A 26577-nucleotide genomic window follows, 5' to 3' on the forward strand; every position below is an offset into this window, starting at 1 on the left:
TTGTGAGTCCCGGGCAGGCTCTGGCCCAGACCAGCCCCTGCAGCCCGTACAAAGCACTCACCTGCTGAATAACATCCCGCACAGCAAAATACTTCTCACTGAGGTCCCCGGCCTCGCTCAGGGGGGCATCGTAGTCGTAGCTGGTGGGCTGTGCTTGGTAGGGCGTGTTGGCTCCTGGAAGACAAAACCGTGCCACTAGCTACTACGGAAGGCCTTCCCCTGGGAGAAGTTCTTTGGGATTCATGGCTTGGCATTGTGGAGGGAGAACACATTAGCGTCAACTGTTAAGTGACACAGAGGTGGCCCTCAGGAGGCAAGGTTTAGAGAAACGAGTTTCGTCCTGCAAGTGGCCCTCGCCAAGCTCTTAGAGCCTACAGAGCACCTTCCCCATCCACCCTCTCAGCGACCCCAGCAGACAGCCCTGTCACTGGACAAGCAGGGCCTCTGAAGCTCCCCACAACCCCCCTGGACATCTCACAACCAGCAACAGCAAGACTTATGGCATGACTCACACGTCTGACTGTTAACCCTGCAGCCGTGATCTTGTTCATCACCTCATGTGTGGCTGAGAAAAGGTCCATGGTGGACACACAGTTTTCTGGGCCCAGGATCAGCAGCAAACAACTAAGGGGCTATCAGACCAAACAAACTGGGAGATGACTGCAGACACACATCAGCCCACTGAAAGTCAAGTGTAACCTTGGGCGTTTGTAATGTCTGCAAAGAGTTAGGGGGGGTGCTGTGGTGTGCCTCTCACATTGACTCACTCATTCCCCCAGTTACCGGGAGTGCTTGCTGAGGACGGCTCTCAGATGTGCCCCTCTCTGGTCCTTGACATCTGCTGGGCCGCCTTGCCCAAGATTACACCCCTCCTGGGATCGCCCACATCCAAAGATTGACCAGTGCAGGGATATAAAAGCCCAGTCCCCTTGCCTCAAAGGGCCATCCCAGCTCCAGAGCTCCCTCTAGAATCAGGTGAGCCACTTTTGAGACTGCATCACTGCCCAGCTTCTCCTTCTGCCCAATCCTGACTCTGGTGTTGCCGCTGGGAGCACACGTCAATAAACTCGTGCCAGGCAGTCTCAGAGTCCGTTTCCCAGGGAACGTGACCTGCCACAGAGACTAATAAATAATGCTAATACTGTGGATGCCAAAAGCAAACAGCGCTGCAATTATTGTCCAAGGGGCACAGTCTAGACCAGTGGGCCGCAGCCTTGTCACAGGTGACATTCACAGATAGGAGACTCTGCAAATTTGGGCAGTGACCCTGTGTCAGTACAACTTGCCCTGTCCTGAGAGTCACGTGGAGAGCTCGTTAAAACACACTCCTTAGCCCAACCTGGGATTCTGATTCAGCAGGGATAGGGTCAGACCTGAGACTCTGCATTTCTAAGTAAGCCTCCCAGGTGACACTGATGCTGCCTTTTGCAGACCAGCAAGGCTCCATGCCACCCCTTTCTCTTCTACTCCAGAGAGCGTTTTGCAGTGCAAGTGTGTGAAAGAATAAAGTTATTTTAGGATAATCTTATATCCAATCTAATTTTTAAGTAAATGAGGCACAAAATCTGACAGTTCACTATGATTTAGTAACGAATTCCTTGGAGTGATCCCACAGCTCACGAATGATGGAGCCGCCCTGGGTGATCCTACTGGTGGCGGGGTTGACAGATGAGGGAGGCCAAGGATCAGGTCATCCCCCAAAGACTGTCTAATCTGTTCAATGCACAGGATCTACATTTTGAAAGACCTGGACCACTCAACCAATTGAATTGATCCAGTCATATTACTTTTACTCTCCTGCCTCTGGGAACACCTATGTTAAAACACATCCTTTGCTGTGAGATGCAAAGAAAAGAAAAACCACATCCCTTGCTGCAAGGAGCTCACCTTCTCCTTTATGGTCCCTCCTCTCGCTCAGTGTGGCAGTGACCTCGCTCCACTAGACCAAGGGCATCCTAGTGGTAGGCATGGCCTTGTTTACCCAAGGCCCCTGCAGAGCCATGCATGAGAAGGAGCTCTGTGAAGGAGTGTCAACAAGTGTGAACACCCAGAAACATACTTTACAGGACAGACTGGAAAACTAAGTGTGTGCAGTTCTACCAGCAGAATCTTCCTCTGGATGTTTCAGATCCCCACAGGGCAGTGTCCTAGGGAAACAGTGCTGACTTCAGCCTCCTCTGGCCACGCTGGGGAGTGTGAGGTAGGAAGACAAGAGAAATGGCAGGATGTACCGCTCCTCAGCTTTGCAGGGTGTGTGAGGAGGAGAGGACAGCCTGGCTCCCGTGGGGATACATGAGCCCAGAGTGGGCGCCTATCTGCACAGCATGGGCAGCTATTGTGGGCAGGAACGCAGTGAGCACCTGAGCCAGGTTTTCTCCCATGCCGTCCTCTGGGAAGCTGGCCCGAAGAACTGCAGCCAAAAGCACAGACTGCTCACCCCCTCGCCCAACTCCTGCAAAGAGACCGGGCAACAGGGCAGGAGAGAGAGGACCGCAAACACAGAGGGGCTGGTTTGGGGGTTGGAAACACAGGCTTCAGGCTGCAAGGAGTTATCCAAAGAGCGGTGACCAGCTTTCCAAGGCCTGAGTTTGAGCCCAGGCTCCACTCTCTACCAACTGAATGGGAATCTTGTGGACTTTTTTGGTACCTTGCTTTTCTTATCTGTAAAGTGGGTCCATAATCCCCAGCCCAGATGAGACTGCTATGAGGACTAAATGGGAAAACAGAGGCAGAAAAGAGCCTTGTATTGTTTATGGCAGGGTCAGGGGCAAGGGACAGGATTAAGGACAACTTCTGAGTGGTAGTTTTATACATGTAAATTTTATTTATTTATTTTTAAAATTTTTATTGGAGTATGGTTGATTTACAATGTTGTATTAGCTTCAGGTGTACAGCAAAGTGAATCAGTTATTATACGTAAATTTTAAAAAAGAATGTATTGGGACTTCCCTGGTGGCGCAGTGGTTGAGAATCTGCCTGTCAATGCAGGGGACACCGGTTTGATCCCTGGTCTGGGAAGATCCCACATGCCACGGAGCAACTAAGCTAGTGTGCCACAACTACTGGACCTGCGCCCTACAGCCCACGAGCCACAACTACTGAGTCTGCATGTCACAACTACTGAAGCCCACATGCCTTGAGCTCAAGGTCTGCAGCGGGAGAGGCCACCGCAATGAGAAGCCCGTGCACCGCAACAAAGAATAGGCCCCGCTTGCCGCAACTGGGGAAAGCCCGCACGCAGCAACTAAGACCCAACGACGAAGACCCAATGCAGCCAAAAATAAATAAATAAATACATTTTTAAAAAAAAAGAATGTATTGTTTTCAATAAAATAATAGGATATAAAAAATTGTTTCATGAACTGTAAAGTTTCAAACAATATCAGCCTTTATTCCTGGATTGGTGACTGGTCTTGGTTCCATGGATGGAAGCTAGGAGGAATCCCTACTTTCTGAATGCAAAAGGCATCACAAAATCTGAAGTGTTTCTAAGGGGAAGACAGACACAGGGCTGATCTAACTTCAATTACCAACCTTGGCACTCTACTATCTTTTAAGAAATGACATTTGAACTTTGCATTATCTCCATTTTTGGGCTCTAAAAATAATGTTAATAATACTTTAACCAAAGTCTTCTCCTTGACCATCCTGCCCTGCACAAAAGATAGCAGTTTGAAGAAGAAACTTCATTAAGAGCTGATAGTGTCCAATTACTAACACCAGGAGACTAAGGTCCAATTAAGCTTCCAAAACTCAACTGTAAAGCATCCTCAATGACTCCTAGAGGAAAACGCAGATGTGGAGAGATGTGGGGAATGAGGTTTAGAGAAAAGCAGTATAGGATGGTTTGTCTTTGCAAAAGTCAATGGCAATGAAGAGAATTTTACCATAATTTTTCCTACTAAAAAAAAATGACCATATAGGCCATACAGTAACGTAAAATGGTGCAGCTGCTTTAGAAAACACTGTGGCAGTTCCTCTAACTCTAAATATAGAGTTAGTTACCATATGAACCAGCAATCCCACTCCTAGGTGTACAGCCAAAAGAATTGAAACAGGGGTTCAAACAAATACTTACACATAGGTAATAATGTTCATAGGAACATTATTCATAATGGCCCAAAAGGGGGAACATCCCAAACGTCCATCAGTTGATGAAAGGATAAACAAAATGTGGTATATCCACACAACAGAATATTATTCAGCAATAAAAAGGAACGAAGTCCTGATACACAGTACAATATAGATGAACCTTGAGAAGATTATGCTGAATGAAAGAAGTCAAACACAAAAGACCACAAATTGTATGGTTCCCTTCGTATGAAATGTCCAGAATAGGCAAATCCATAAAGACAGAGAGTAGACTAGTGGTTGCCAGGGGCTGGGAGGAGGGAGAGTGGGGCATTTCTTGGGTACGAGGTTTCTTTTTGGGGTAATGAAAATGTTCTGGAATTAGATGGTGATGATGGCTGCACAAGTTTGTGATAAACTAAACACCACTGAATCGTGTACTTTAAAATCATGAATTTATTTATTTATTTTTTTGGCCACAGCATGTGGCTTGTGGGGTCTTAGTTTCCCGACCAAGGATCAAACCCAGGCCTTCGGCAGTGAGGGCGCGGAGTCCTAACCACTGGACAGCGAGGAAATTCCCCAAATCATGAATCTTATGGTATGTGAATTATATCTCAACAAAACAAAGTGTTTTTTTTAAAAAAAAAAGAGAAGAAAAAGACCAGAATATATGAACAAGTAAGTTATAGCCAGAGACTATGACCTGCCCGACTAGCTTGATTTAAAACAATAGCTTCTAAATGTACAAGTTATGTCTCTTAAATTTTTTTTTAAGGAAGAATGATTTTTTGACCTACTGTATAGCCAGAGAACTATACTCAATATTTTATAATAACCTATTAGGGAAAAGAATCTGAAAAACAATACGTATCTATATATTTATATCTATCTATATCTGAATCACTTTGCTGTACATCTGAAACTACCACAACACTGTAAATCAACTATACTTCAATAAAATGAAAAAAGAAAAGAAAACTTTGAAAGATTCGTATTTACATAAGAAAAATATTCCATTTCTATGATTCTATAACACATTTGTAAATTAAATGAAAATTCTGAATTAAATTTTAAAAGAACAAGTAATTTGTGAGCATCTCAAACAAGTATAGAAGGGTAATTTATAATCATCAAATGCAGTTCCTCATTTATATAACATTGATTATTTCATAACACCTGGATACTCAATTTTTTAAAATCAGTTCTCAATAGAAAAGTAAATTCAACATTTCTCACCTTTTTTTTCCTCCTTGATAAATAAAAGAAAAATTATTTTTTAAGTTATATATGCAATTCTTATATATTAGAAAATTTGGGAGAAAGTAAGCAAAAATAGAAAATAACAATTGTCCACAGGCACACCCCTCCAAAAATCAAGCACCAAAAACATTTTAGGATTAGATTCTACAAATAGATGTTAAGTTGCTCTTACCATTCCAATAGGCAAAATTCGTGCCACCTATAAACATGTACCTACAAGGAAACAAGAGAACAGACAGTACTTCACCATGAGCCCACAGCTACAGAGAACAGCCTCCCCTCTGAAAAATAACACTCACATGTTCACACTGGCCCCTCGGGAAAGAATATCGTGAAGGGAGGAAGCCACCGTTTTAGTCTTGACTGTTGAGTGAGGTTGGCCCCAATGGTCTAACCAGCCAGTGTAGAATTCAGAATTGACCTGAAAAGAGAAAGGAATATGGAGCTTAGGATAGACTTAAGACCTTTACATGCTGGGCTTCTCAGTAACTACTGCCCTAGGTTCTCTACCGAGGAACAGGTGGGGAGAGGAGCTGACATTCACTACTTTACCTGGAGCTGGGGGACCAACGAGGACATCCCATATAGCATTGCCTAAACTCAGGTCTCAGGTGTGGACAATACAGGTGTCCCTGAAAAGTTGTACCTGCATCAAAATCTTGTTAACCAATCCTCAGTTTGAATATGGTAGGAAAGTTTGTTGGGCAAAAGAATCAGATGACAAAATGTTTATAAAATAACTAGCTCCAAATTCACCCTTTGTGTGAATCTAGATTTTCAGATCTCAGGTTGACTTAAAGTGAGGTAGACTTGTCCAAATATTCTGCCAAGCAGGCCCCAAGCACTTAATGTTTGTTTCTGTTGGGCATGACCCTGCCAAGCCCTTGATCTATGGAAGGAAAGAGAAATCTGGACGTGTTCGGGGGAGTTCTTGTCTCAGACTCCAGGAAATAGCTCCACCCGGAGTCTGGGAACTCGGGTTCTGCGTGGCTCACGAAGCAGAGACCAGGCTCAGAAAAGGCTGCTTTGTACAAAGGTGGGTACACAGGCGGGGCAGCCTGACTTGCTGCAGGGAAAGCACAGGATATTCCCCCTTACACGGGGCCAAGTGACAAGGACAACTGCCACAACTGCAAGGAGAAGGGAAGCACAGAGAGCGCTGCATCACTGATGGGCTGAGCACACCTGCCAGGACCTGGCCTCCATCTCCACCTCCCAGGCACCTACACAGCATGTCACAGAGCCCCGCGGCTCCCAGAGTGGTCAGCAACACCTACCTCCCCGTGTCACCCGGGTGCTTGTCAGAAATGCAGAATCTCAATCCCCTCCCAGACCCAACAGATCAACGTTTGCGTTTTAGCAAGAGTCCCACGTGATTTGTAAGCACATTAAAGGTGGAGAAGCTCTGTCACAAAGAGCTTTCAAGAAACACAGACCTGAACACAGATCCTGGCCCTGCCACTCACCAGCTGTACGACCCTGGGCAAGTGACATGGCCTCTGAGTTTCACTGAAAATGGAGACAATGATACTACCTATGAGAGCTGGCACGATGACCAAATACGATGAGGTATGCAAAAGCGCAGAGCCTGATGGAGGCGGGATGTTCACTTTGGTCCCCATTCTGCCCCCCTCCAGTGCAGGGCCTCAGTGTCAAGTAGCAGCACTGCTTCTGCGGTTTCCCATGTGTCCAGAAGGGGGTCTCTACACTCCCATCAGCTGCTGACCTCAGACTCAGAGAAACCGAGGATCCATTCCCACCCCCCGCAGCAGTTAATCGCTCTCTCCCAGCAGCGGTAATGAAGTTAGTGCAAGCAAACAGTCTCCCCAGGCCTCACGCCTGATTCTTACCAAGGGTCCTTTGGGTTCACTCTTCCTCTGGGTTAGGAAAGCAGCTGTGATGTTGACACCTGAAAAATGAGAGGGAGAAGAACGGTCAGCCATGGGAATGACAATGACAATGACTGTTGATGTACAAATTCTCTCTCTCTCTCTCTCTCTCTCTCTCTCTCTCTCTCTCTCTCTCTCTCTCTCTCTCTCTCTCTCCACTCGGACATCTGGTTGACCTAGCTGCTCCCTGCAGGATAGCCCTGCTTTGGACATACTTCCTGGTAAGCTCCACAGTGCCATACACACCATAGTGGCACAAATATCTGCCACTTAATTAACAAATCAAAGGGACAAATGTGCTCTGATTACGTTTATCCCTGAGTCATGGAGTATACTCTGAATTTTAATTTGTACATCAACAGTCATTCCAGACCACTCGTGAACTCAATTTTTTCTTCTGAAATATTCCATTAGGATGCCTGTATCTCATCTTGCTTCCCATGACTCTGTTCTCCCCTCCACCTCTAAAGAGAGAAGGGGTTTCTCCCCAGAGAGGTAATGGGCTGCTTTAGATCAGTGAACACGCACAGTGCTTCCCAGCCAGAGCAGAGGACACCCTGACCCCACACTGCACAGTCCAGTTCCCGCAGTGGGTGTCCCACCGTGAAAGGGACACCAGCCAAGTCTCCAAAACCCCCCTGCTCTTGGACAAGCCTTGGGCTTCTCTGTAAGGCCAGCTTTCAGGAGGGAATGTGCTGATCAAGAAAGAATGGAATCTCATTTATTTTATGGCTGTACATTTCTCACTATTAAGCATTCAGTAGCTTCCAGATCTTTAAATGCTGCTCTCAGGCGCCTCTCCTGGGATCTGACCCCAGGCACTGCCCCTCTTGCACACAAATGAATAAAGCTACCACAGCCCCACCTGCCTCAGGCACACTGGTCTTGAGTGTCTGTCCTTGAACCCACAGAAGAAGCATTATTTGTATGTGCTGTCACCCTACATACAAATAATGCTTACAACTAACTCATAATAATCTTCAATTTGTTCCTCCCAACAGAAAAATACTGTGCTTTTTCATCACTGTGTTGGGAAGTGTGCCAAAGCAGGACGAAACCAGCATGCCACTTCCTGTGCAGCTCTTTGTAGATGAGTTATTTCACCGCCAAATGCTCTGAGCAACGTGCCATGTTTCTAGAAACACTCAATTCACTCAGAGCCAGTTATTTCCTTGTTGGTAGGGTAGAAGAATCTTTTTAAAAATGCAACTTCAGTTTTCTGTACATCCTTCTCAAGAGAAGGCAACGCTGGATATGCGTCTCATCCCTCAGATGGGAGAACAGCGGGATCCTTATGCTACTTGAAGAGCTGGTCTTTTTGGGCGGGGCAGTAACTTTTCATTTTGAAATAATTTCAAACTTACAGAAAAGCTGTGAGAATAGTACAAAGAACTCATCTTCCCTTCACCCAGGTTCCCCAATTGTTAACATTTTACCACATTCATCAGGTTTTCCCTCTCTATATGAATATACATATTTTTTTCTGAGCCATTTGAGAATAATTTGCAGACAGAATGGCCCCTTACCCCTAGATACTTCAGTGTGTATCCCCTAAGGGCAAGGGCATTCTTTAAATAAACAGAATACAATGATAAAAAACAGTAATCTAAAGGCTTTATTCAAAGATTTCAATTGTCTCAATAATGTCCTTCGTAACAACAACAAAGGAAAAAAAAAAAAAACACGGAAAAAAAAAGTCCAGGATCACAACTGCATTTAGCTGCCATGCCTTTTATGAAAGCTGCTCTCAACCTACATGAAGATTTCTTAATGTCATTACAGCCCAAAGCATCCCAGCCCTCCTTTCATGTGTGGAACCTCAGCAGCTTACACAGCACTAATGCATCAGGAAGACGATTTTTTGTAGCATTTGCCAAACCACCTCCGGCCCATCACAGTTCCCAGCCTTATGAGTTTATGTAGAAAGAAAATGGAAGTACCAGGTAAGTTCCCCGAAACCCAGGACTGGCCTCAGAGTTCACGATGGCCATGACCCAGCCCGAGCATCCAGCCATGACTCGGGGGACAGAGGGAGCAGGGAAGAGCAGCACATCCCAGACAGAGCCTGAAAGGTGGAACTCCTCAACCTGGAACTGCTCCTGGCAGGCAGCCCCTAAGAGAACAGGACTCCAGGCTGCAGCCAGCTCCGCCAGGGCTGGAAATGGAGCTCCTGACCTAAGGGCCAGCTCAGCTGACATAAAATGATCTCTGCAATGGAGGGGTGCATTATCAGGTGTTCTATTTTACCAGTTACCAGATACAGGAAAATCTGGGAAATCTCACTCGATATGCCCTTGCCACTTGAACAACAGCTGCTTAGAATGACCGATGGAGTAAAAAGCCCAAACCTGCCTGGTGAGCTGGGTTTCTGTGACTGTAGACACCAACCTGCTCCAAAGTCCACGGTGGCATAGAGCCCCTGCAGTGCCCCGCAATGCAGGAAGCTCTCATGCGCCCCGTCCGTGGTGAACAGAAGCACGTCCTCACCCAGGTGGTAGTGGAAACGCTTCTGCAGGAAACGCAGGTAGTCGTAATCACAGGTATAGTAGCTGCCATATTCATTTTCAACCTGCAAATTTAAAAAGAGGAGGGGAAAGAAATCAGGAGACTCCAACGTCCGAAGGCAAGCTTTTGTTTAGAGAAACTACCTGCGCATCTCTGAGATGACAAGGCTTAGTAATATCCCCAAATATCTCCTACACTCAGTCCTCAAAACTCATTTTCCAAAAAGCAACTCAGCATAAAAACCTACCTTCTAATACCTCCCAGAAATAAGGAAAACAACCAATGTGTTAGTTTTCAGATTGTAGTGATATTGTCCCCTTTAATACATAAGCGATACTTTAAACATTACATAAATAATACCTTTCCATGGCAGAAGTATTAAAAAATGAAGAAAAATCATCTGTTAATTCAGTGTGTAGAGGCCAAAGGATGTTGCTAGAGATCCTGCATCGTCAGCCTCCACAACAAAGAATTACTGGGTACAATGACAATAGTGCTGAGGGTGGCAACCCCTGCTCTGAAGTGTCCATTCTCAACGAGGTGGAGAGCATCCCCAAAGAGGTGGGAGCTGATTTTTATAGGATTAAAAAAAAAACACCTTATTTTTCATATAAAGTATAGATATATGTACAATTATACAGTATATCTCAGGTATTAAAATTTCATGGGGGGCAATTAGAAAAATATGTCTAGAGAGGATCTTTAATGGGCAACAATGAAAAAAAGGCTAAGCAACATTGCTCTAAAGCAATAAAATGAATGACCTTCATTTATTTCCTATACACCAGATACACCAGAAAATCCAATACACCAAAGAATCTTAGAGGTATAGAGGTTGGTGAAAGAAGCATGACACTGAAAAATACACACGATACAATTTCCCGAATAGAAAACAATTTCCTGCATAGTCAAAACCAAACTATCAAGTCTTGGTGTGCACATAATTGGTAAAAGTGTAAAGAAAAGCAAGAAGCTGATGGCTACGAAAGTCAGAACAGTGAGAAGAAGTGGGGTGTGATTAAGAAGGACACCTGGGAAGCTTCCAGGGTCCTGGCCACGTACCATTTTCCATCTTGGGTGGTCACTCTGTGGCTGTTCCCATCATAATGCTTCATTACTGCACATTAATGTGTGTGTGGTATACTTCACAATTTCACAAAAATTTAAAAATTTCCCACACATAACAATTTCTACCTGCACACAACGCGAAACAAAATTTTTGTGATCCTAGGGATACGTGGCCTTTGAACAGGAGCATAAGAAACTGTGAGCCTCCAGAAAAGAGGTGCCCAGTCTGAGGGTGGTTGGAAGAGATGGTTAAGGAAGCTTCCCCGGAGGGATTGCCCGAGGCAGCTCTAGACAGAAAGGCACTCGCTGGGTAGGGAAGCGGAAGAGGTAGAGAGTATTCCTGCAAGGAGTATGCTGTTGGCAAAATTGCTAGTAGCTCCGTGAAGCCTATGGGCAGAGTCAGGGAGTGGGAAGGGGGTAGGGAGGGATGTAGAAGAACTAGACACCACCACCACCATCTGCAAAGCACCTCCTCCCAATGGTTTAACGCACGATGGTTTTCTCAGCGAGAATCCCTCTGACTATACTTTCACGTTATGGGTTCAAGAAGCAAAACAGGCCTTCCTTGGTGGCGCAGTGGTTAAGGATCTGCCCGCCAATGCAGGGGACACGGGTTCAAGCCCCGGTCCGGGAAGATCCCGCATGTCGCAGAGCAACTAAGCCCGTGCGCCACAACTACTGAAGCCTGTGCTCTAGAACCCGCGAGCCACAACTACTGAAGCCTGTGCGCCTAGAGCCTATGCTCTGCAACGAAGGGTAGCCCCTGCTCGCCGCAGCGAGACAAAGCCCACGTGCAGCAACAAAGACCCAATGCAGCCATAAATAAATAAATAATTTAAAAAAGAAGCAAAACAAGGACTTCCCTGGAGGTGCAGGGATTAAGACTGCGCTTCCGGTGCAGGGGACGCGGGTTCCATCCCTGGTCGGGGAACTAGGATCCCGTATGCCGCGAGGTGCAGCCAAAAAAATAATGATAATAAATTAAATTAAAAAAAAAAAGAAGCAAAACAGGTAGTGGTAGGCCAGTATCAAGGGCTTCACAGGTCATGAAGCCATCCTGCAATCGAAGGTGTGTGCCACTCACACAGAGCAGGAAACTCCCCTTGGATGACTGATTCTGATACTCTGATTAGTGCCTCAGAAGTCCCTTTGGAAATAATGGAAATAAATCTTAAGAAAAGCTTTGCACATACTGGCAAGGTACTGTCCCCCTCATTTTCTTTTTTCTCCTCTTTAATTAAGAGCTACTTAAATGGCTGTGTCTTCCTTCATCATCTGGCTGCCAAGAAGTTCAGAGCTAAATTTAAGGGTCGGCTTTAGCAACTAAGAGGGCCCAGAGCCTCTGCACCTCTCGTTCTTTTCTGGCCACGCCCCAAGCCAATGTCATTGATTTTCACTTACTCTTTCAAATCTTATTTATCCATTATCATCATTGTATTAAGATAAAATACAGGACTGTAGTTTAAACAGGATTGTAATAAATGCATATACCTAATTTGGTTAGGTTTCTAGAGAAAGAGAAAAGCTCAACATTCGCAAGACAGCCTTGTGCTGCGGTCACAGGCATCAGAGGCCCAAGAGTCCCTGTGCAAACCTCAGCTCTGCCTCTTCTTATCCAGGTGGCTCCACCCGTAAAATGTCTCTTTGTCTGTAAGAGGTGAGTGTACCTACCTCACTGGGTTGTATGAGGATTCACTGAGCCAATACATGAATAGGGCTTTTGCACAATACCTGGCACCTGGTAAGTGCTCAGAAAGCTGGCAATAAAGCGTACAGTCAAGTTCTCTATCATTGCCAACGAGAGGAAAGCAGAGGTGTGTGTGGAGGCGAGGGAGGTAAGAGGAGAAACACACAGAAAAGGGCTTGAGACTCATAGACGAAGTTGCAGTTAGCCTCAGAGGAAAGCTGATTTTTCTAGAGTAGGAGTTTGCCAACTTTTTCTATAAAGGGCCAGAGAGTAAATATTTGGAGCTTTTTGGCCATATGTCTCTGTCTCAACTACTGAACTATGCTATTGTGGTTCACAAGCAGCCCCAGACAATATATAAATGGTCGGGCACGGTCATGTGCCAGTGGCCTTTATTTACAAAAACAGGCAGAGGGCCAGGTTTGCAGGTTGCAGGTCTTTGTTCTAGAATAATTATCTCACCCTGTAAGCTCCTTGATAAAGCAACAAAACACTGCAGACATTTTCAGTTGTTCCTCTTCCAAAACAGCAGGTATAAACAGGGCTAATCCCTCATGATGAGTACCTCACAAATTGGATGAAGCAAATTTGTGGGTGGAAGGCCTCCACTCCTAATTATCAAGGGGCAAAAGGATTAGGTGGGATTTTAGCAGGTGGAGATGTGACGGGGGGAAGGGAGAGGAAGGAAGCTGAGTCCTCCGGCAGGATCCACGGTCAAGTTCAAGTCATCTGAGGTTGCCAGGGATGGACACAGGAGGAAATTCCCCCCAAGACAGTCAACATTGCTCTCCCTTGCACAGTTCATATTTGCTGACATTGTGGTGCATTTCAATTACCAAAAGGTACAGAAAAGCCATCAGCATAAATTGAAAGTGATTTCGGCAGAAGCAGAGACTAAAAAGCAAGGGAAATTGAGGAAAACCTGAGATCAAGAGAAAGGAAGAAGACCCAGCTATGCAGATACACCCAGTTTCAGCCTTGAAATCTTCATACAGGAAAATGGGCTCCTGTAAGCTTAACTGGTACAGACTCAGGACAGGTGAGGGGCAGTGAGTGCTATCAGTACACCCCTCTGGGAGCAGCAGCCTGGCCTCTCTCCACCACGCAGGGCACCCTGGCCAGCCCAGCCCTCTCATATCTGAAGGGCATGGAAATGGCCAGGCTCCCTCCCCACAATGACCGTCCCTGCAAACACTCCACAGTGCTGTTCACAAGAAGGAAATCTGGCCCACGCTCCCCTAGGGAGCACCGCACGCACCCCCTTGCTGGTCCGGGATGCAGCCAGTTTTACATAACGTATTCTTTGCAATCAGAGCACCCTTGGTAAATGACCAACAGACATGGTTTTGTTTTACCGAAGTATTTTTACAAACATCAAAAATCATCGCAGGTCAAGTGTACCTATTTTTCACTTGAAAAATTCTTGCCACGTGATATACCTCACAATCTACCAGTCACTGCAAAGTGAAAAACACATGGAAGAAGGAAAGTGAGGGCAGCAAGTGGGAGAGAAAACACAGTGGCCCCAATTCACTGCATCCTCTTTCCACACCCATGGAAACTGACGGCCTAGGCAGTGCAGACGCCAAAGTGGGTCAGTCCATGCTGCATCCCTGTGGCCAGAAGGCAACGTGGCACCGGGGAGGAGCCAGGCTGCAACATTTGCCAGCTGCGTGACCTTGGCCAAGTCACTTAACCTCTTTGAAGATGGTGGTTGGAATAACTGAATAGCATTTGTAGGGTATCCAGCAGAGTCTCACACAGCAAGCATTCAAAAATGGTAATGCCTCCCCAGAATGCAATTTAAATCAAAGCACCATCTGTGGCATTGCCTCTTAAAGAAACAGACATATGAAGATAAACAGCAAGGACCTACTGTATAGCACAGGGAACTATATTCAATATCTTGTAATAACTTAGAGCGGAAAAGAGTCTGGAAGAGAATATATATACATATATATGTATATGACTGAATCACTTTGCTGTACACCTGAAACTAACACAACATAGCAAATCAACTATACTTCAATTTTAAAAATTAAAAAGAAAAAAAAAGAGAAAGAAACAGACATATGAGGTTCATGTCTGCTTCGTTCCCATATATAATGTGGATGGATGGAAACCTCCCCTGACCCGGCCAGGCTCCTCTCTGCAGTTACCTGCACTGTTATAATCGGCCCTCCGTTCTGATAGAGGAGGGGCCTCATCTTGGGCAGAAGGATTCCCAACCACTTGTCCACAGCTGCAAGGTAATCTGGAAGACAACCAGGTTTAACACCATCACACGCCTTTTTCTACAAAGAGACACAACACAGCCTCTTACCCTGGGGCTGGCAGCAGAGACTGAACAGACTGGATTTAACAACCACTTTCTGAAATGGGGGGCGCTACATGCACTAAAAGTCTGCTAAAAGTTGTCCTGCTGGGCTTCCCTGGTGGCGCAGTGGTTGAGAGTCCGCCTGCCGATGCAGGGGACACGGGTTCGTGCCCCGGTCCGGGAAGATCCCGCATGCCGCGGAGCGGCTGGGCCTGTGAGCCATGGCCGCTGAGCCTGCGCATCCGGAGCCTGTGCTCCGCAACGGGAGAGGCCACAACAGTGAGAGGCCCGCATACCCCCACCCCCCCAAAAAAAAAAAAAGTTGTCCTGCCGAGAGTTGTCTCCTCAGTGGAGCTCTGAGAGGACAAGGACCAGTATGCCTGGTATCTGCCCCTGCCATTAGGACAAAAAGCCTGCAGCACAGGAGGCATCCACCAATGTTTGTTGAATGACTGAGTGATGTGTCCTCTCTGTCACAGTTGAGTTTTTAAAAATTAAGTTCTAATCAATTATACATTTACATTGTCAAGTGGGGATAACAGAGTACATAGGTCATAAAGTTGCTGTAAGGATTAACTGAGATAAAATGTGGAAAAACACTAATATACTAAGAGCATAAAATGTGAGGGTAGTACACTAAGAAGGAAATGCATATAGAACATAATATACTAGCCTTTTACACAGCAAATTTAATCAGCGTTAGCTGCTCTTATGACCAGCTTCATCACCAAGAGAAACTGAAGCCTTCAGAAGACAGAAATGCAGCTAAGAACTCTACTCAATTCTCTGTAATGACCTATATGGGAAATGAATCTAAAAAAGAGTTGAGATATGTATATGTATAGCTGATTCACTTTGCTGTACAGCAGAAAGTAACACAACATTGTAAATCAACTATACTCCAATAAAAATTAAAAAAAAAAAAAAAAAAGAATAGCAGCTAAATGGGACCTGCAGATCGATCAGGGTTTACAGCTAGACAAGAAAAAAACCTATCATTTTATCTATCATTTAGTTATCTAACTCTGTAAAAGTAGACGAAGGAACTGAAGACACCGCAGCTACTGAGAAATCCAGTGACACCACCGCAGAAGCTACATCTGCCATTCTGATTAGCTGGGAGTCAGCACCAGCCATGTCGTACTCTAAGAACAGAGGCAGAGAAAGCATTAAAATCAGCCAGTGAACCGCAAACAGGGCCCAGTGCCAACTCAGAGAGTTACCAGGGTATCAGCGAGACCTGGTCAAGTTGTTCAAATAATCCTTCTTTCCTAAAACATTCAGTATCTGGAGGAGCATGATGAACACTCACACTTTCGCCAAACTTTCAGAAGCATTCGCCCAGGAGTACCCCAGCCTTTGAAATACCTGACTCTTTTCATATAAATTATCTAAGCTTTCTTAAATTCTCTTACGACATCTGTAACAACTTACCTGGATCACAAGAACGGAGAACAATAGATTCTTTCTCTAGTAGCCAAGCAGGTAATCCTCCCTAGGAGAGGGAAAAAAAAAAAAAAAAAGGAAGAAGAGGCCATGATAAGGTCTTAGGGGAGACAGAAATTACTACTAGCAGTGAGGGGAAAGAAGAAAAATGTCATGGAGACGGGGTATTTGAGCTGGGCTTTCTGGGTTGTAACTTTCAGGGCAATTAGAAATTGTAAACATAATAAAAATAAGATCACTGTGCATGAATGCAATGTTTTGAGAATCAAAGCCTTTTCTACAGATTCCTCCACTTAACCTCACAACAACCCTGTGAGGCAGACAGAGGCCACACCATGAACTTCTTTTTACAGATGAGGAAACTGACTTCTGTACGTGACCACCAAGAGGAGGACCCACGCCTTGTGACCCCTCCCTGCTCCTCTCTGCCTGGGCACTGCTCAAGGTAAAAGACAACTGGGTTTGCTCAGTCACAGGCCCGTGTTACCTGGAATTAGAGACTTACCAACGCTGCTTTAGTTCACTTGCCTCCAGATCCCTGCCTGACCGCACACCAGGCAGGCAGGGCAGGTCTAGCCGCACTCACCATGTCCCACTCCGCACAGATGTAAGGTCCAGGCCTCAGGATGACCAGCAGTCCCAGCTCATGTGCCAGCTGAATAAAATGCTCCACGTCGTGGTCCCCTGTGAACTCGTACTGTCCTGGCTGGGGCTCATGGAAGTTCCAGGCCACGTACCTGCCAAGACACACACAGCCCCTTCCTGGAAATAGCTCAAAAATCCAGGTGTCCTACATGAATTTCTGAACAGTCTGCGGAACTATAAACCCGCAGGACACACAGACATCTTCCTAAGGCAGACTCGCAGAAAAGAAGCCTTCTTTTGAGTTTTCACAGCAGCTACCAAGAGAATCAAACTTGTGGGGAACACTTTTAAGTGTATGACCCTCAAAGAATGCCCATTCCTATTTAATGCTTGACTTAAAAAAAAAGACAGAGTTCATGGACACAAATTACTGCTATGGAAAAATTACTTATGCCTATGTAAGGGCTTAGGAAAAATGAAAATATCTGTGCTAAAGTAATAAGAGGCATACTTATTTTATTTATTTTTTGCGGTACGCGGGCCTCTCACTGCCGTGGCCTCTCCCATCGCGGAGCACAGGCTCCGGACGCGCAGGCTCAGCGGCCACGGCCCATGGGCCCAGCCACCCCGCGGCACGCGGGATCCTCCCAGACCGGGGCACGAACCTGCGTCCCCCGCATCGGCAGGCAGACTCCCAACCACTGCGCCACCAGGGAAGCCCCATACTTATTTTTTGAAAAATATTTTTCAATAAAAATGGGAAAACCTCCAAGCCCTGTGTCCTCCTAACAAAAGATTTTGTCAGGAATAGCCCGAAGGAGGTAAAATAACAAAAATTCTGGGACTTCCCTGGTGGCGCAGTGGTTAAGAATCCGCCTGCCAGTGCAGGGGACACGGGTTCAAGCCCTGGTCCGGGAAGATCCCACATGCCACAGAGCAACTAAGCCCGGGCGCCACAACTACTGAGCCTGCGCTCTAGAGCTTGCGTGCCACAATTACTGAGCCCGCATGCCACAACTACTGAAGCCCGCATGCCTAAAGCCCATGCTCCACAACAAGAGAAGCCACCGCAATGAGAAGGAGCCCGCACATCACAAGGAAGAGTAGCCCCCGCTCACCACAACTAGAGAAAGCCTGTGTGCACCAATGAAGACCCAATGCAGCCAAAAATAAATAAATAAATTTATAAAAAATAAAATTCCAACCAGCTCCTCGGGCTGCCTGCAGCATGGGACACAAGCTTATTTTATTTATTTATTTTTAAAAGTTTATTTTTTTAAATTAAATTTTTGGCTGCGTTGGGTCTTCATTGCTGCGTGCGGGCTTTCTCTAGTTGCAGCGAGTGGGGGCTACTCTTTGTTGTGGTGCACGGGCTTCTGCTTGCGGTGGCTTCTCTTGTTGCGGAGCACGGGCTCTAGGCGTGCAGGCTTCACTAGTTGTGGCTCGTGGGCTCTGGAGCACAGGCTCAGTAGTTGTGGCGCATAGGCTTAGTTGCTCCGCGGCATGTGGGATCTTCCCACACCAGGGCTCGAACCTATATCCTCTGCATTGGCAGGTGGATTCTTAACCACTGCGCCACCAGGGAAGCCCTGGGACACAACTTTAAATATGAAGCCACCCGCTGCCATCACAAAGGTGTCTTTGATGACCCCTGGCTTGTGTTTTTTTTCCACAATCCCATGGTTTCAGGGTTCCCTGGAACAGTCTTGGTCTCCCAGAACTTAGTGTTGAAACTACAGACATGTCCCAGTGGCCCTAGAACCAGAAAAACAAGTGGGATTCTTCCTAACCATCTGTCCCAGGAATCTGCCGCTGGGTTTTCTCACCCTTTATCTTTGAAGAGTTATCAGCAATCCACATCAGCAATGCAGAAACCAAAGTGGCCAGCCACCCCAACTTCCTTCTCAATTAGTCACTTTACAACAGCAGAAGAGATAAGGAGAGATAGTTTTGGGGTAAAATTCTGTAACCTTGGGCCATGGAATCACCCCAGCAGAACCACAAAGACAAACTAGGTTTCAGGAATCTACCCAACCAGGCATATCCCTCTAGGAGCTGAGAGGGGCTATGGTTGCCTACCAACACCCTTATCTTCAAATCTCAGCAGAACCTCTGTCCAAACACATGTGCCTGGGCAAATTTCAGTTTCGCCAGCTGCAAACAAGAAGGGTGACCTTGGAGAAATGGCATCATCCATGTAACGTGCCCTGCACACAGTAAACGCTCAACCATTGTTACTTCCCTTTGCCCTTTCAAGCTGATATCCATTTTATGATTTCTGGTGACAAAGTTCAAGGTTGGAAGAAGTAGTTAATTGTCTAAAGAAGGGACACTCAAGCCCATGACTAGCCTCTCCCGGGACCCCAGACCATGCTATTCCCCGTTCTGAGCAATGAAACAGCTGCACCGAGAGATGCAGCTGGACCCTCCCTCCAGGGGTGGGTGTCCAGGCCCAGGTGAGAGCCCAGTGCCCTCCTACTTACGTCTGGATGGCATTCAGTCCAGCCATCTTCATCTTCAGCAGCCGATCCTTCCAGTAGAAACGGGGCACGCGGAAATAGTGAATGCTTCCCGAGATGTAGCGGAAGGGCTGGCCATCCTTGAGGAAGCAGTTGTGGCCGTAATCGATCTCGAAAGTCCTCTGGGAGGCGTTCTACAGAGCAAGGACGGAACCACATGAGAACTTCCACCCTCCGCATCTCAGAAGCAGACGCTTCAACAGTGGCAACTGACTCCCTACCCTCTTAGTTTGTGTACGTTCTTGATTCTGGGCTATAAAGCAAACCACTGCTAAGTCAGGGCATGGAGGAGCCACGTGCAGGATTCCAGAGGCCAGCACCAATGTGACAATCAGTGGGTGAGCTGCAGAATTTACATGTCCAAAGAGAAAACTCTGCTGCAGGGGACTCTTCGCAAGGTGTGGCGAAGCTCAGTGTGCTGGGGCTGGAACACACACACACATACCCTGGATCCCATGGCTGTGACCTGCCGGAGCTCTGGGTGTCCCTCAACAGGAATGTCGTTGTGCTGAAAGCAACAGATCAGAAGTCCGAAGCCCTGAAGCCTTATCCTAGGTGCTGCGCTGAGTCCCACAATGACTGAGCATCCCTCTCTAACCCTGCATCTCTTCATCCATAAGTATGCAGGATGCCAGACTAAATGAACTCTAAGGCAATACGTGCGACCCAATTTGTAGGTTGTGAACTCAATTTGGTGATGATTGGCACTTTTTTTAATGAAAGAGAATAGAAATATCAGTGTATTGCACATAGTAAAGACAAGTGTTTTTTTAAAAATTTGTTTTATTGAAGTATAGTCGATTTACAATGTTGTCTTAATTTCTGCTGTACAGAAAAGTGATTGTTATACACATACATACATTCTTTTTCATATTCTTTTCCATTATGGTTTACACAGGATATTGAATATAGTTCCCTGTGTTACACAGTAGGACCTTGTTGTTTATCCATTCTATATATAATAGTTTGCATCTGCTAATCCCAAACTCCCACTCCATCCCTCTCCCAACCCCCTCCCCCTTGGCAACCACAGGTCTGTTCTCTATGAAAACAAGTGTCATTTTATGAAATTTTGTTATATATACATATATAGAGTTGCATATGGTTGTATGTCTCTGTGGGGTTGAGATGTAAGATGTATTTCTATTAGCAACTAATCAAGATGCTTTTTTTTTTTTTTTTTTTTTTGCAGTACGCGGGCCTCTCACTGTTGTGGCCTCTCCCGTTGCGGAGCACAGGCTCCGGATGCGCAGGCTCAGCGGCCATGGCTGACGGGCCTAGCTGCTCCGCGGCATGCGGGATCTTCCCGGACCAGGGCATGAACCTGCGTCCCCTGCATCGTCAGGTGGACTCTCAACCACTGCGCCACCAGGGAAGCCCAAGATGTATTTCTAGAAGTCAAATCAAAGTTTGAGAAACACAGTTTGGGGATCACTTCAGGAGCTGAAATGCTAGGATTTGAAAGGGAAGACCTCTGGGACTTCCCTGGAGGTCCAGTGGTTAAGACTCTGTGCTTCCAGTGCAGGGGCTTGGGTTGGATCCCTGGTCAGGGAACTAAAATCCCACATGCCATGCAGCGTGGCCAAAAAAAAATTTTTTATTGAAAAAAAAAAAAGAAAAAGAAAAGAAAGGGGAGGCAGACTGTGAGGCAGAATAGAACACTGCCCTCTGGTGGATATAAAAAGGCAGCAATAGACCTCAGGTTCCAACAGGACAAGGGCTACAAGAGACCATTTAATTAGTGTCCTCCATTGTTGGTAAGATTCCTTGTGCATCTTTAGGCTTTTTTTTTTTTTAATCTCTTTTTCATAGCAGCATCACAGTCCATGAGAGCTCTGGGGGTTGCCCTTGAAGCCATATCTGGAAACATCAATGAGAGCAAGGGTCCTAGATCACACTTGACCTGAAATCCAAATATAAAGTATTGTGACTGTGGGAATTCCCTGGCGGTCCAGTGGTTAGGACTCCAAGCTTCCACTGCAGGCGGCCCGGGTTCAGTCCCTGGTCGGGGAACTAAAGATCTTGCATGCCGCCAGGAGACTGCTTAGGGGCAACTGGAAAGCTTTACTGTATGTGAGTTACTAAAGCTAACCAAAAAAACCAAATAATTTAAGAATCATTTTTTAGAAGGCCAGAGTGTCAATTTAATATCTCCAAACAACGCTTTAATTGCTACTCAAAAGCAAGAAACTCACATGATTTCTTATAGTAGGTGCCCCAATGGATGACTTTGAAAACATCTCACAGCATGTATATGATTAAATGTCAAATAAGGGTTTCCCACAAGTTCTTTGAGTTCAAAGGTGGCCCATATGTTGGGGAAATTGTTTGTACAGGTAGAAAGGGAGTGAGCAACTTCGGGCAGAATTGGGACAAGGAAAGGGCTGTTTGGAGTTCGCTTGTCTAAGGGAAGGGATTTGGAGAAGCAGATGAGGTTGGAGAGAAACGATCTGGGCAGATGGTGGAATATGGCCTTTGTCCCACAGAGCACAGCACCCCTGCATTCAAACAACCTCAAAATCCAGCCCAAACATCAACCTAACAAGCACTTGCAAATATTACAAACACCTACTATGTGCTGGGTAATAACAGAGGGGAACCAACAGATGCAGCCACAGACCACATGAAGCTTCTGTCTAGCAAGGAAGAAACCCAAGAGTCGACATAGTGAGGCCTACAGAGCAAAATGAGGATAAAACCACCAGGTTGGGGCTTCCCTGGTGGCGCAGTGGTTGGGAGTCCGCCTACAGACGCAGGGGACACGGGTTCTTGCCCCGGTCCGGGAAGATCCCACATGCCGCGGAGCAGCTGGGCCCATGAGCCATGGCCGCTAAGCCTGCGCGTCCGGAGCCTGTGCTCCGCAACAAGAGAGGCCGCGATAGTGAGAGGCCCGCGCACCGCGATGAAGAGTGGCCCCCACTTGCCGCAACTAGAGAAAGCCCTCGCACAGAAACGAAGACCCAACACAGCAAAAATAAATAAATAAAAAACTCCTACCCCCAACATCTAAAAAAAAAAAAAAAAAGAATAATGGGTCTAAGCTGAGCCCCAGGATGAGGAAGAGTTAGCCAAGGGGATGGGAGACACAGGCAGAGGAATCTGTGAGCCCTGGTGGAGGGGGCTCCACCCTCCTGAGTATTTTCCTAGTAAAATGTTGACACAAATTAAAAAGTCAGGGGCAGGGAGAACTGGAGAAAGGTGGTCAAAAGGCACAAACTTCCAGGGACTTCCCTGACAGTCTAGTGGTTAAGACTCTGCGCTCCCACTGCAGGGGGTGCAGGTTCAATTCCTGGTGGGGGCACCAAGATCCCACATGCTGCGTGGCACAGCCAAAAAAAAAAAGAGGTACAAACTTCCGGTTATCAGATAAATAAATACCAGGGATGTAAGGTACAACATGATGACTATAGCTAACACTGCTGTAGGATATACAGGAAAGCTGTTAAGAGAGTAGATCCTAAGAGTTCTCATCATAAGGAGAAGAAAATTTTTTCCTTTCTTCTTTCTTTCTTTCCTTTTTATTTTATCTGTATGAGAAGATGGGTGTTAGCTGAACCTATTGTGGTAATCATTTCACAACATGTAAATAAATCACGCTGTTCGCCTTAAACTTATCCAGTGATGTATGCCAATTATTTCTCAATAAAACTGGAAAAAGGTTAAACTTAAAAAGTGGACTGATGAAATGAATTACGGTTTCTATGGTATGTGTATTGCATATGAATGTACATACACACACACGATGAAATATTATGTACATCCTGAGAGTAATGACTTATTCTTGCCACTGTGGTAAGATCTCTGAGACAGAATAAAGAGAAGGTCAAGAGGTGTTTTTTAAAACACACCTGGGGACTTCCTGGCTGTCCAGTGGTTAAGACTCCGCACTTCCACTGCAGGGGGGGCGGGTTCCATCCCTGGTCGGGGAACTAAGATCCCGCATGCCGCGAGATGCGGCCAAAAAATTAAAAAAACGAAACCTCAAAAAAACACACCTATGTCAGCTCCTGTGGATAGTCCCGCGCGAGTTCACTGTACAGTGTGCTGACAGTGTCTCATCTCAAGCTCACCCGTCAAGTCTTTGTGTCTTCCCACCCACACGCCACGGGCACCTGCTCACCCAGGAACCCAGGTGTCGGGGGGAGTCCACGCACCTCGGAGCAGCCCTCAACCAGTGGGAGTGGATAACTGCACCCTCCTTTTTTTTTTTTTTTTTGCGGTACGCGGGCCGCTCACTGCTGTGGCCTCTCCCGTTGCGGAGCACAGGCTCCGGACGCGCAGGCTCAGCGCCATGGTTCACGGATCCAGCCGCAGCCGCTCCGCGGCATGTGGGATCTTCCCGGACCGGGGCACGAACCCGTGTCCCCTGCATCGGCAGGCGGACTCTCAACCACTGCGCCACCCTCCTCTTTTAGGCAGGCAATTCGGGAGACGTTCCGTCTGCTCTCCAGGAGACCTTGGCAGAATCACGGTCGTGTTGCCCAGAGTGAGAATCTGTCCCTCTTGGGCTGCTTCCCAGATCACCTGCACTCCAGCCCTGGTTTCATGTTTTACTTCTAGAGGAACCCAAATTAAGACACTTGGTACCAGAACTGTCCTAAACAGCAGATCCTCAGGATGTGAGTCAATACCTGGATTTCTCATTTCCTGTGCGTCAAACAGCAGGAACACTACAGCTGGTGCTAAGTGGGTGGCGACGGCCCATGGTATGCAAACACACACGATAAGGCCCTCACCTGTGCAGGGCTGGGAGTGGGCATCTGCATTAGCTCTACCCGTGGAATGGAGCTGAGGGGTGGGTGCTGGTAATTATAAGGATTGTGAGGTTGGCTGGTTTTTACTAACAGATTGGAAGCTTTGAAGAAAGAGACCGGTTGACAGGCTCAAATCAGCCACCCACTCAGGGCATTCTGTGAATGCCAGAGGCTTCCATGGCAATGTTTAAAGAGACCTACATCTCCTGCCAGAAAGATAAGGCCAGGACTTAATTGGGGAGGGGGAGGGGGAACACTGGGAGGGGATCTTGAGGGGGCAGAACACAAGGCAGATAGAGGGGAGTGTATGGACATGGTGCGTTCTCCCATGTGTGAGCTGTCATCTTGGTAAAGGTGCCCAACCCAGTCCCTGTGCTGTTGGAACCCAGTTCCTTAGAACTTGGACATGATATTGACTTACAGGAAATGAGGTGGAGGTGCCCAGACTGCCATGGAATCCTGAGGAAGGTATGAGATGGCTCCAAGAAGTGAGAAAGTAAAAACGGTGACCAGACACCCCAACATCTGACTATACTCCCCAGAACTGTCCAGAGAACACACCCTTCAGTAAGGAACACAGCAGTGAGGAGGGTCCTGGTGTCCTCCAGAAGTCCCCTGCGGGCTGTGCTCTGTGGGCAGGGGGTGACAGAAGATGCTCCCTCGTGTCTTCGAGGGTGATGAGATCCTGGCATAACCAAAGAGGTACCACTTAACCACCAGATGCAGATGGACATAATCACCACCACAACCAGCTAGGCCAGAGTGGCAGCTGGGGCGTGTTGACAGAGGTGACTTCAGGCAAGGGCTCAGAAACTGCAGCATTCCTAGAGGGTGAGATGGTTGGCCAACCAGTGAGGGTGTTGATTGATGTGTCTCGCAAGAAAAAAATCAATCACTCGTGAGCAAAAGGCTGAGGTCAGCCCCTGCAGTGGAAAATCACGACTCCTTCATCCGGTTCCCAGCTCTGAGGTGGTTCTACAACAAACCGTTGATGGAAGGAAGGATTGGATGGATCCCAGTGAGGAAGGGCCCTGTGATGCCACCCTAAGTACACACAATAAATATTCCTTCCCCAGTGGGACTTAGGACACCTGTGTCCTAAGGAAAGTGCACCCCCAGACCTCATCAGGACTGTTGGATGCAGTCTGGACTGGTATGTATATACCAGGGCTCCCGAATGCCACCATCCCCACCTTGTTGCCACGGGAAAGGGCCCACGTCCTTCTCACTAGTCAGAGGACCTACCCTATGGCGATGTCCCTGGTTCTGAGTGCAAACTGGGATGGTTCTACTTAACAGCCCCCAGAAGCCTCCCCATGAGTAACAGCCACTATGAAGGGAAGGGCCAACCAGATGTCCTGGAACTGCCCACTGCCCACCTCCACCCAAGATAATTCTGAACAAGCCCACAGTTCTCCTGGAATTGCAGACACTGGTGCCTCTACCACAAAGACTCAGTGGACATCCTCATCACATCCCCATTCAGATCACCGGGGAGCCCCTGCCAAAAACAGATCGTGCTGGATGGTGGTGGACCACTTGTTTAAACAAGTGGTAGCCCCAGTGGCAGCTGTGGGACAGTCAGCACAGCCTCTGGCATTTGGTCTGTGGCTAATCTTTTCAAAACTATCAATAAAAAGGGTCAAAAGCAGTTGGTTTTTAAGTGGGCAGGACAGCAGGACACATTCTTTGTCTTGCTCCAGGGACCTGGTAACTGCCCCGCCCTCTCCCATGAGACACCTCGACTGTCAGGACACAACCTGAGCTGTCACACTGGTCTGATATACAAACAACAGCATGTTATTTGGACCTGGGGAGCAGTGACAAGTCTCTGAAACGGAAGCTTAGAAAAGCAGCAGAGGGGATGATACAGACAGATGCAGAAGCAGCATCACCTAAGAGACAGCCTCTAACTGGTGACTGTCAGGGCCAAGGTAAACAGGGAAAATCCACTTCATGGCTCCAAAGTGACCCCTTTCAATGTTGAAGGACCTGAGAGGACCCAGTCTAAAAGAGCCAGCTTCCTTAATCTCTGAGCTGTGGCACCACTGATGGAAGTAGGGCCATCGAGAAATGTGGGGGGAGGAGAAAAGAGGGAAAGCTGCCTTCAGAGTTTATTCCCCCCAAATACATATAATGGAAAATTTTCCCTGTGTGCAAATTCCACCCCCTTTTTTTTGGCTGCGCTGGGTCTTCGCTGCTGCACGCAGGCTTTCTCCAGTTGCGGCGAGTGGGGGCTACTCTTCATTGCAGTGTGCGGGCTTCTCATTGCGGTGGCTTCTCTTGTTGCACAGTGCAGGCTCTAGGCACACGGGTTTCAGTATTTGTGGCACACGGGCTCAGTAACTGTGGCTCGCAGGCTCAGTAGTTGTGGCTCGCGGGCTCTAGAGCACGGTCTCAGTAGTTGTGGTGCACGGGCTTAGTTGCTCCATGGCATGTGGGATCTTCCCCAACCAGGGATGGAACCCGTGTC

The 26577-nt window shown here is 47.0% G+C and overlaps 1 protein-coding gene across 2 annotated transcripts in view; it reads right to left on the minus strand.

Moving 5' to 3' along the window:
- Positions 1–26577, minus strand: part of GLB1 (galactosidase beta 1) — a 115983-nt gene that overhangs the window by 75088 nt on the left and 14318 nt on the right. For both annotated transcript variants that reach the window (XM_089918980.1, XM_030764115.2), the window contains exons 2-10: positions 19315–19484; positions 16833–16983; positions 16235–16295; positions 14643–14737; positions 9612–9792; positions 7185–7243; positions 5634–5755; positions 5507–5547; positions 62–174 (exon numbers count right to left, since the gene is read on the minus strand). In XM_089918980.1, the coding sequence (XP_089775106.1) occupies positions 62–174; positions 5507–5547; positions 5634–5755; positions 7185–7243; positions 9612–9792; positions 14643–14737; positions 16235–16295; positions 16833–16983; positions 19315–19484 (993 nt within the window). The remainder of the gene's footprint in view (positions 1–61; positions 175–5506; positions 5548–5633; positions 5756–7184; positions 7244–9611; positions 9793–14642; positions 14738–16234; positions 16296–16832; positions 16984–19314; positions 19485–26577) is intronic.

This window comes from Delphinapterus leucas, chromosome 10, assembly GCF_059928025.1.
Source record: "Delphinapterus leucas isolate spDelLeu-1000000601 "Yukka" chromosome 10, BTC_Dleu_Yukka2, whole genome shotgun sequence".
NCBI lineage: Eukaryota > Metazoa > Chordata > Mammalia > Artiodactyla > Monodontidae > Delphinapterus > Delphinapterus leucas.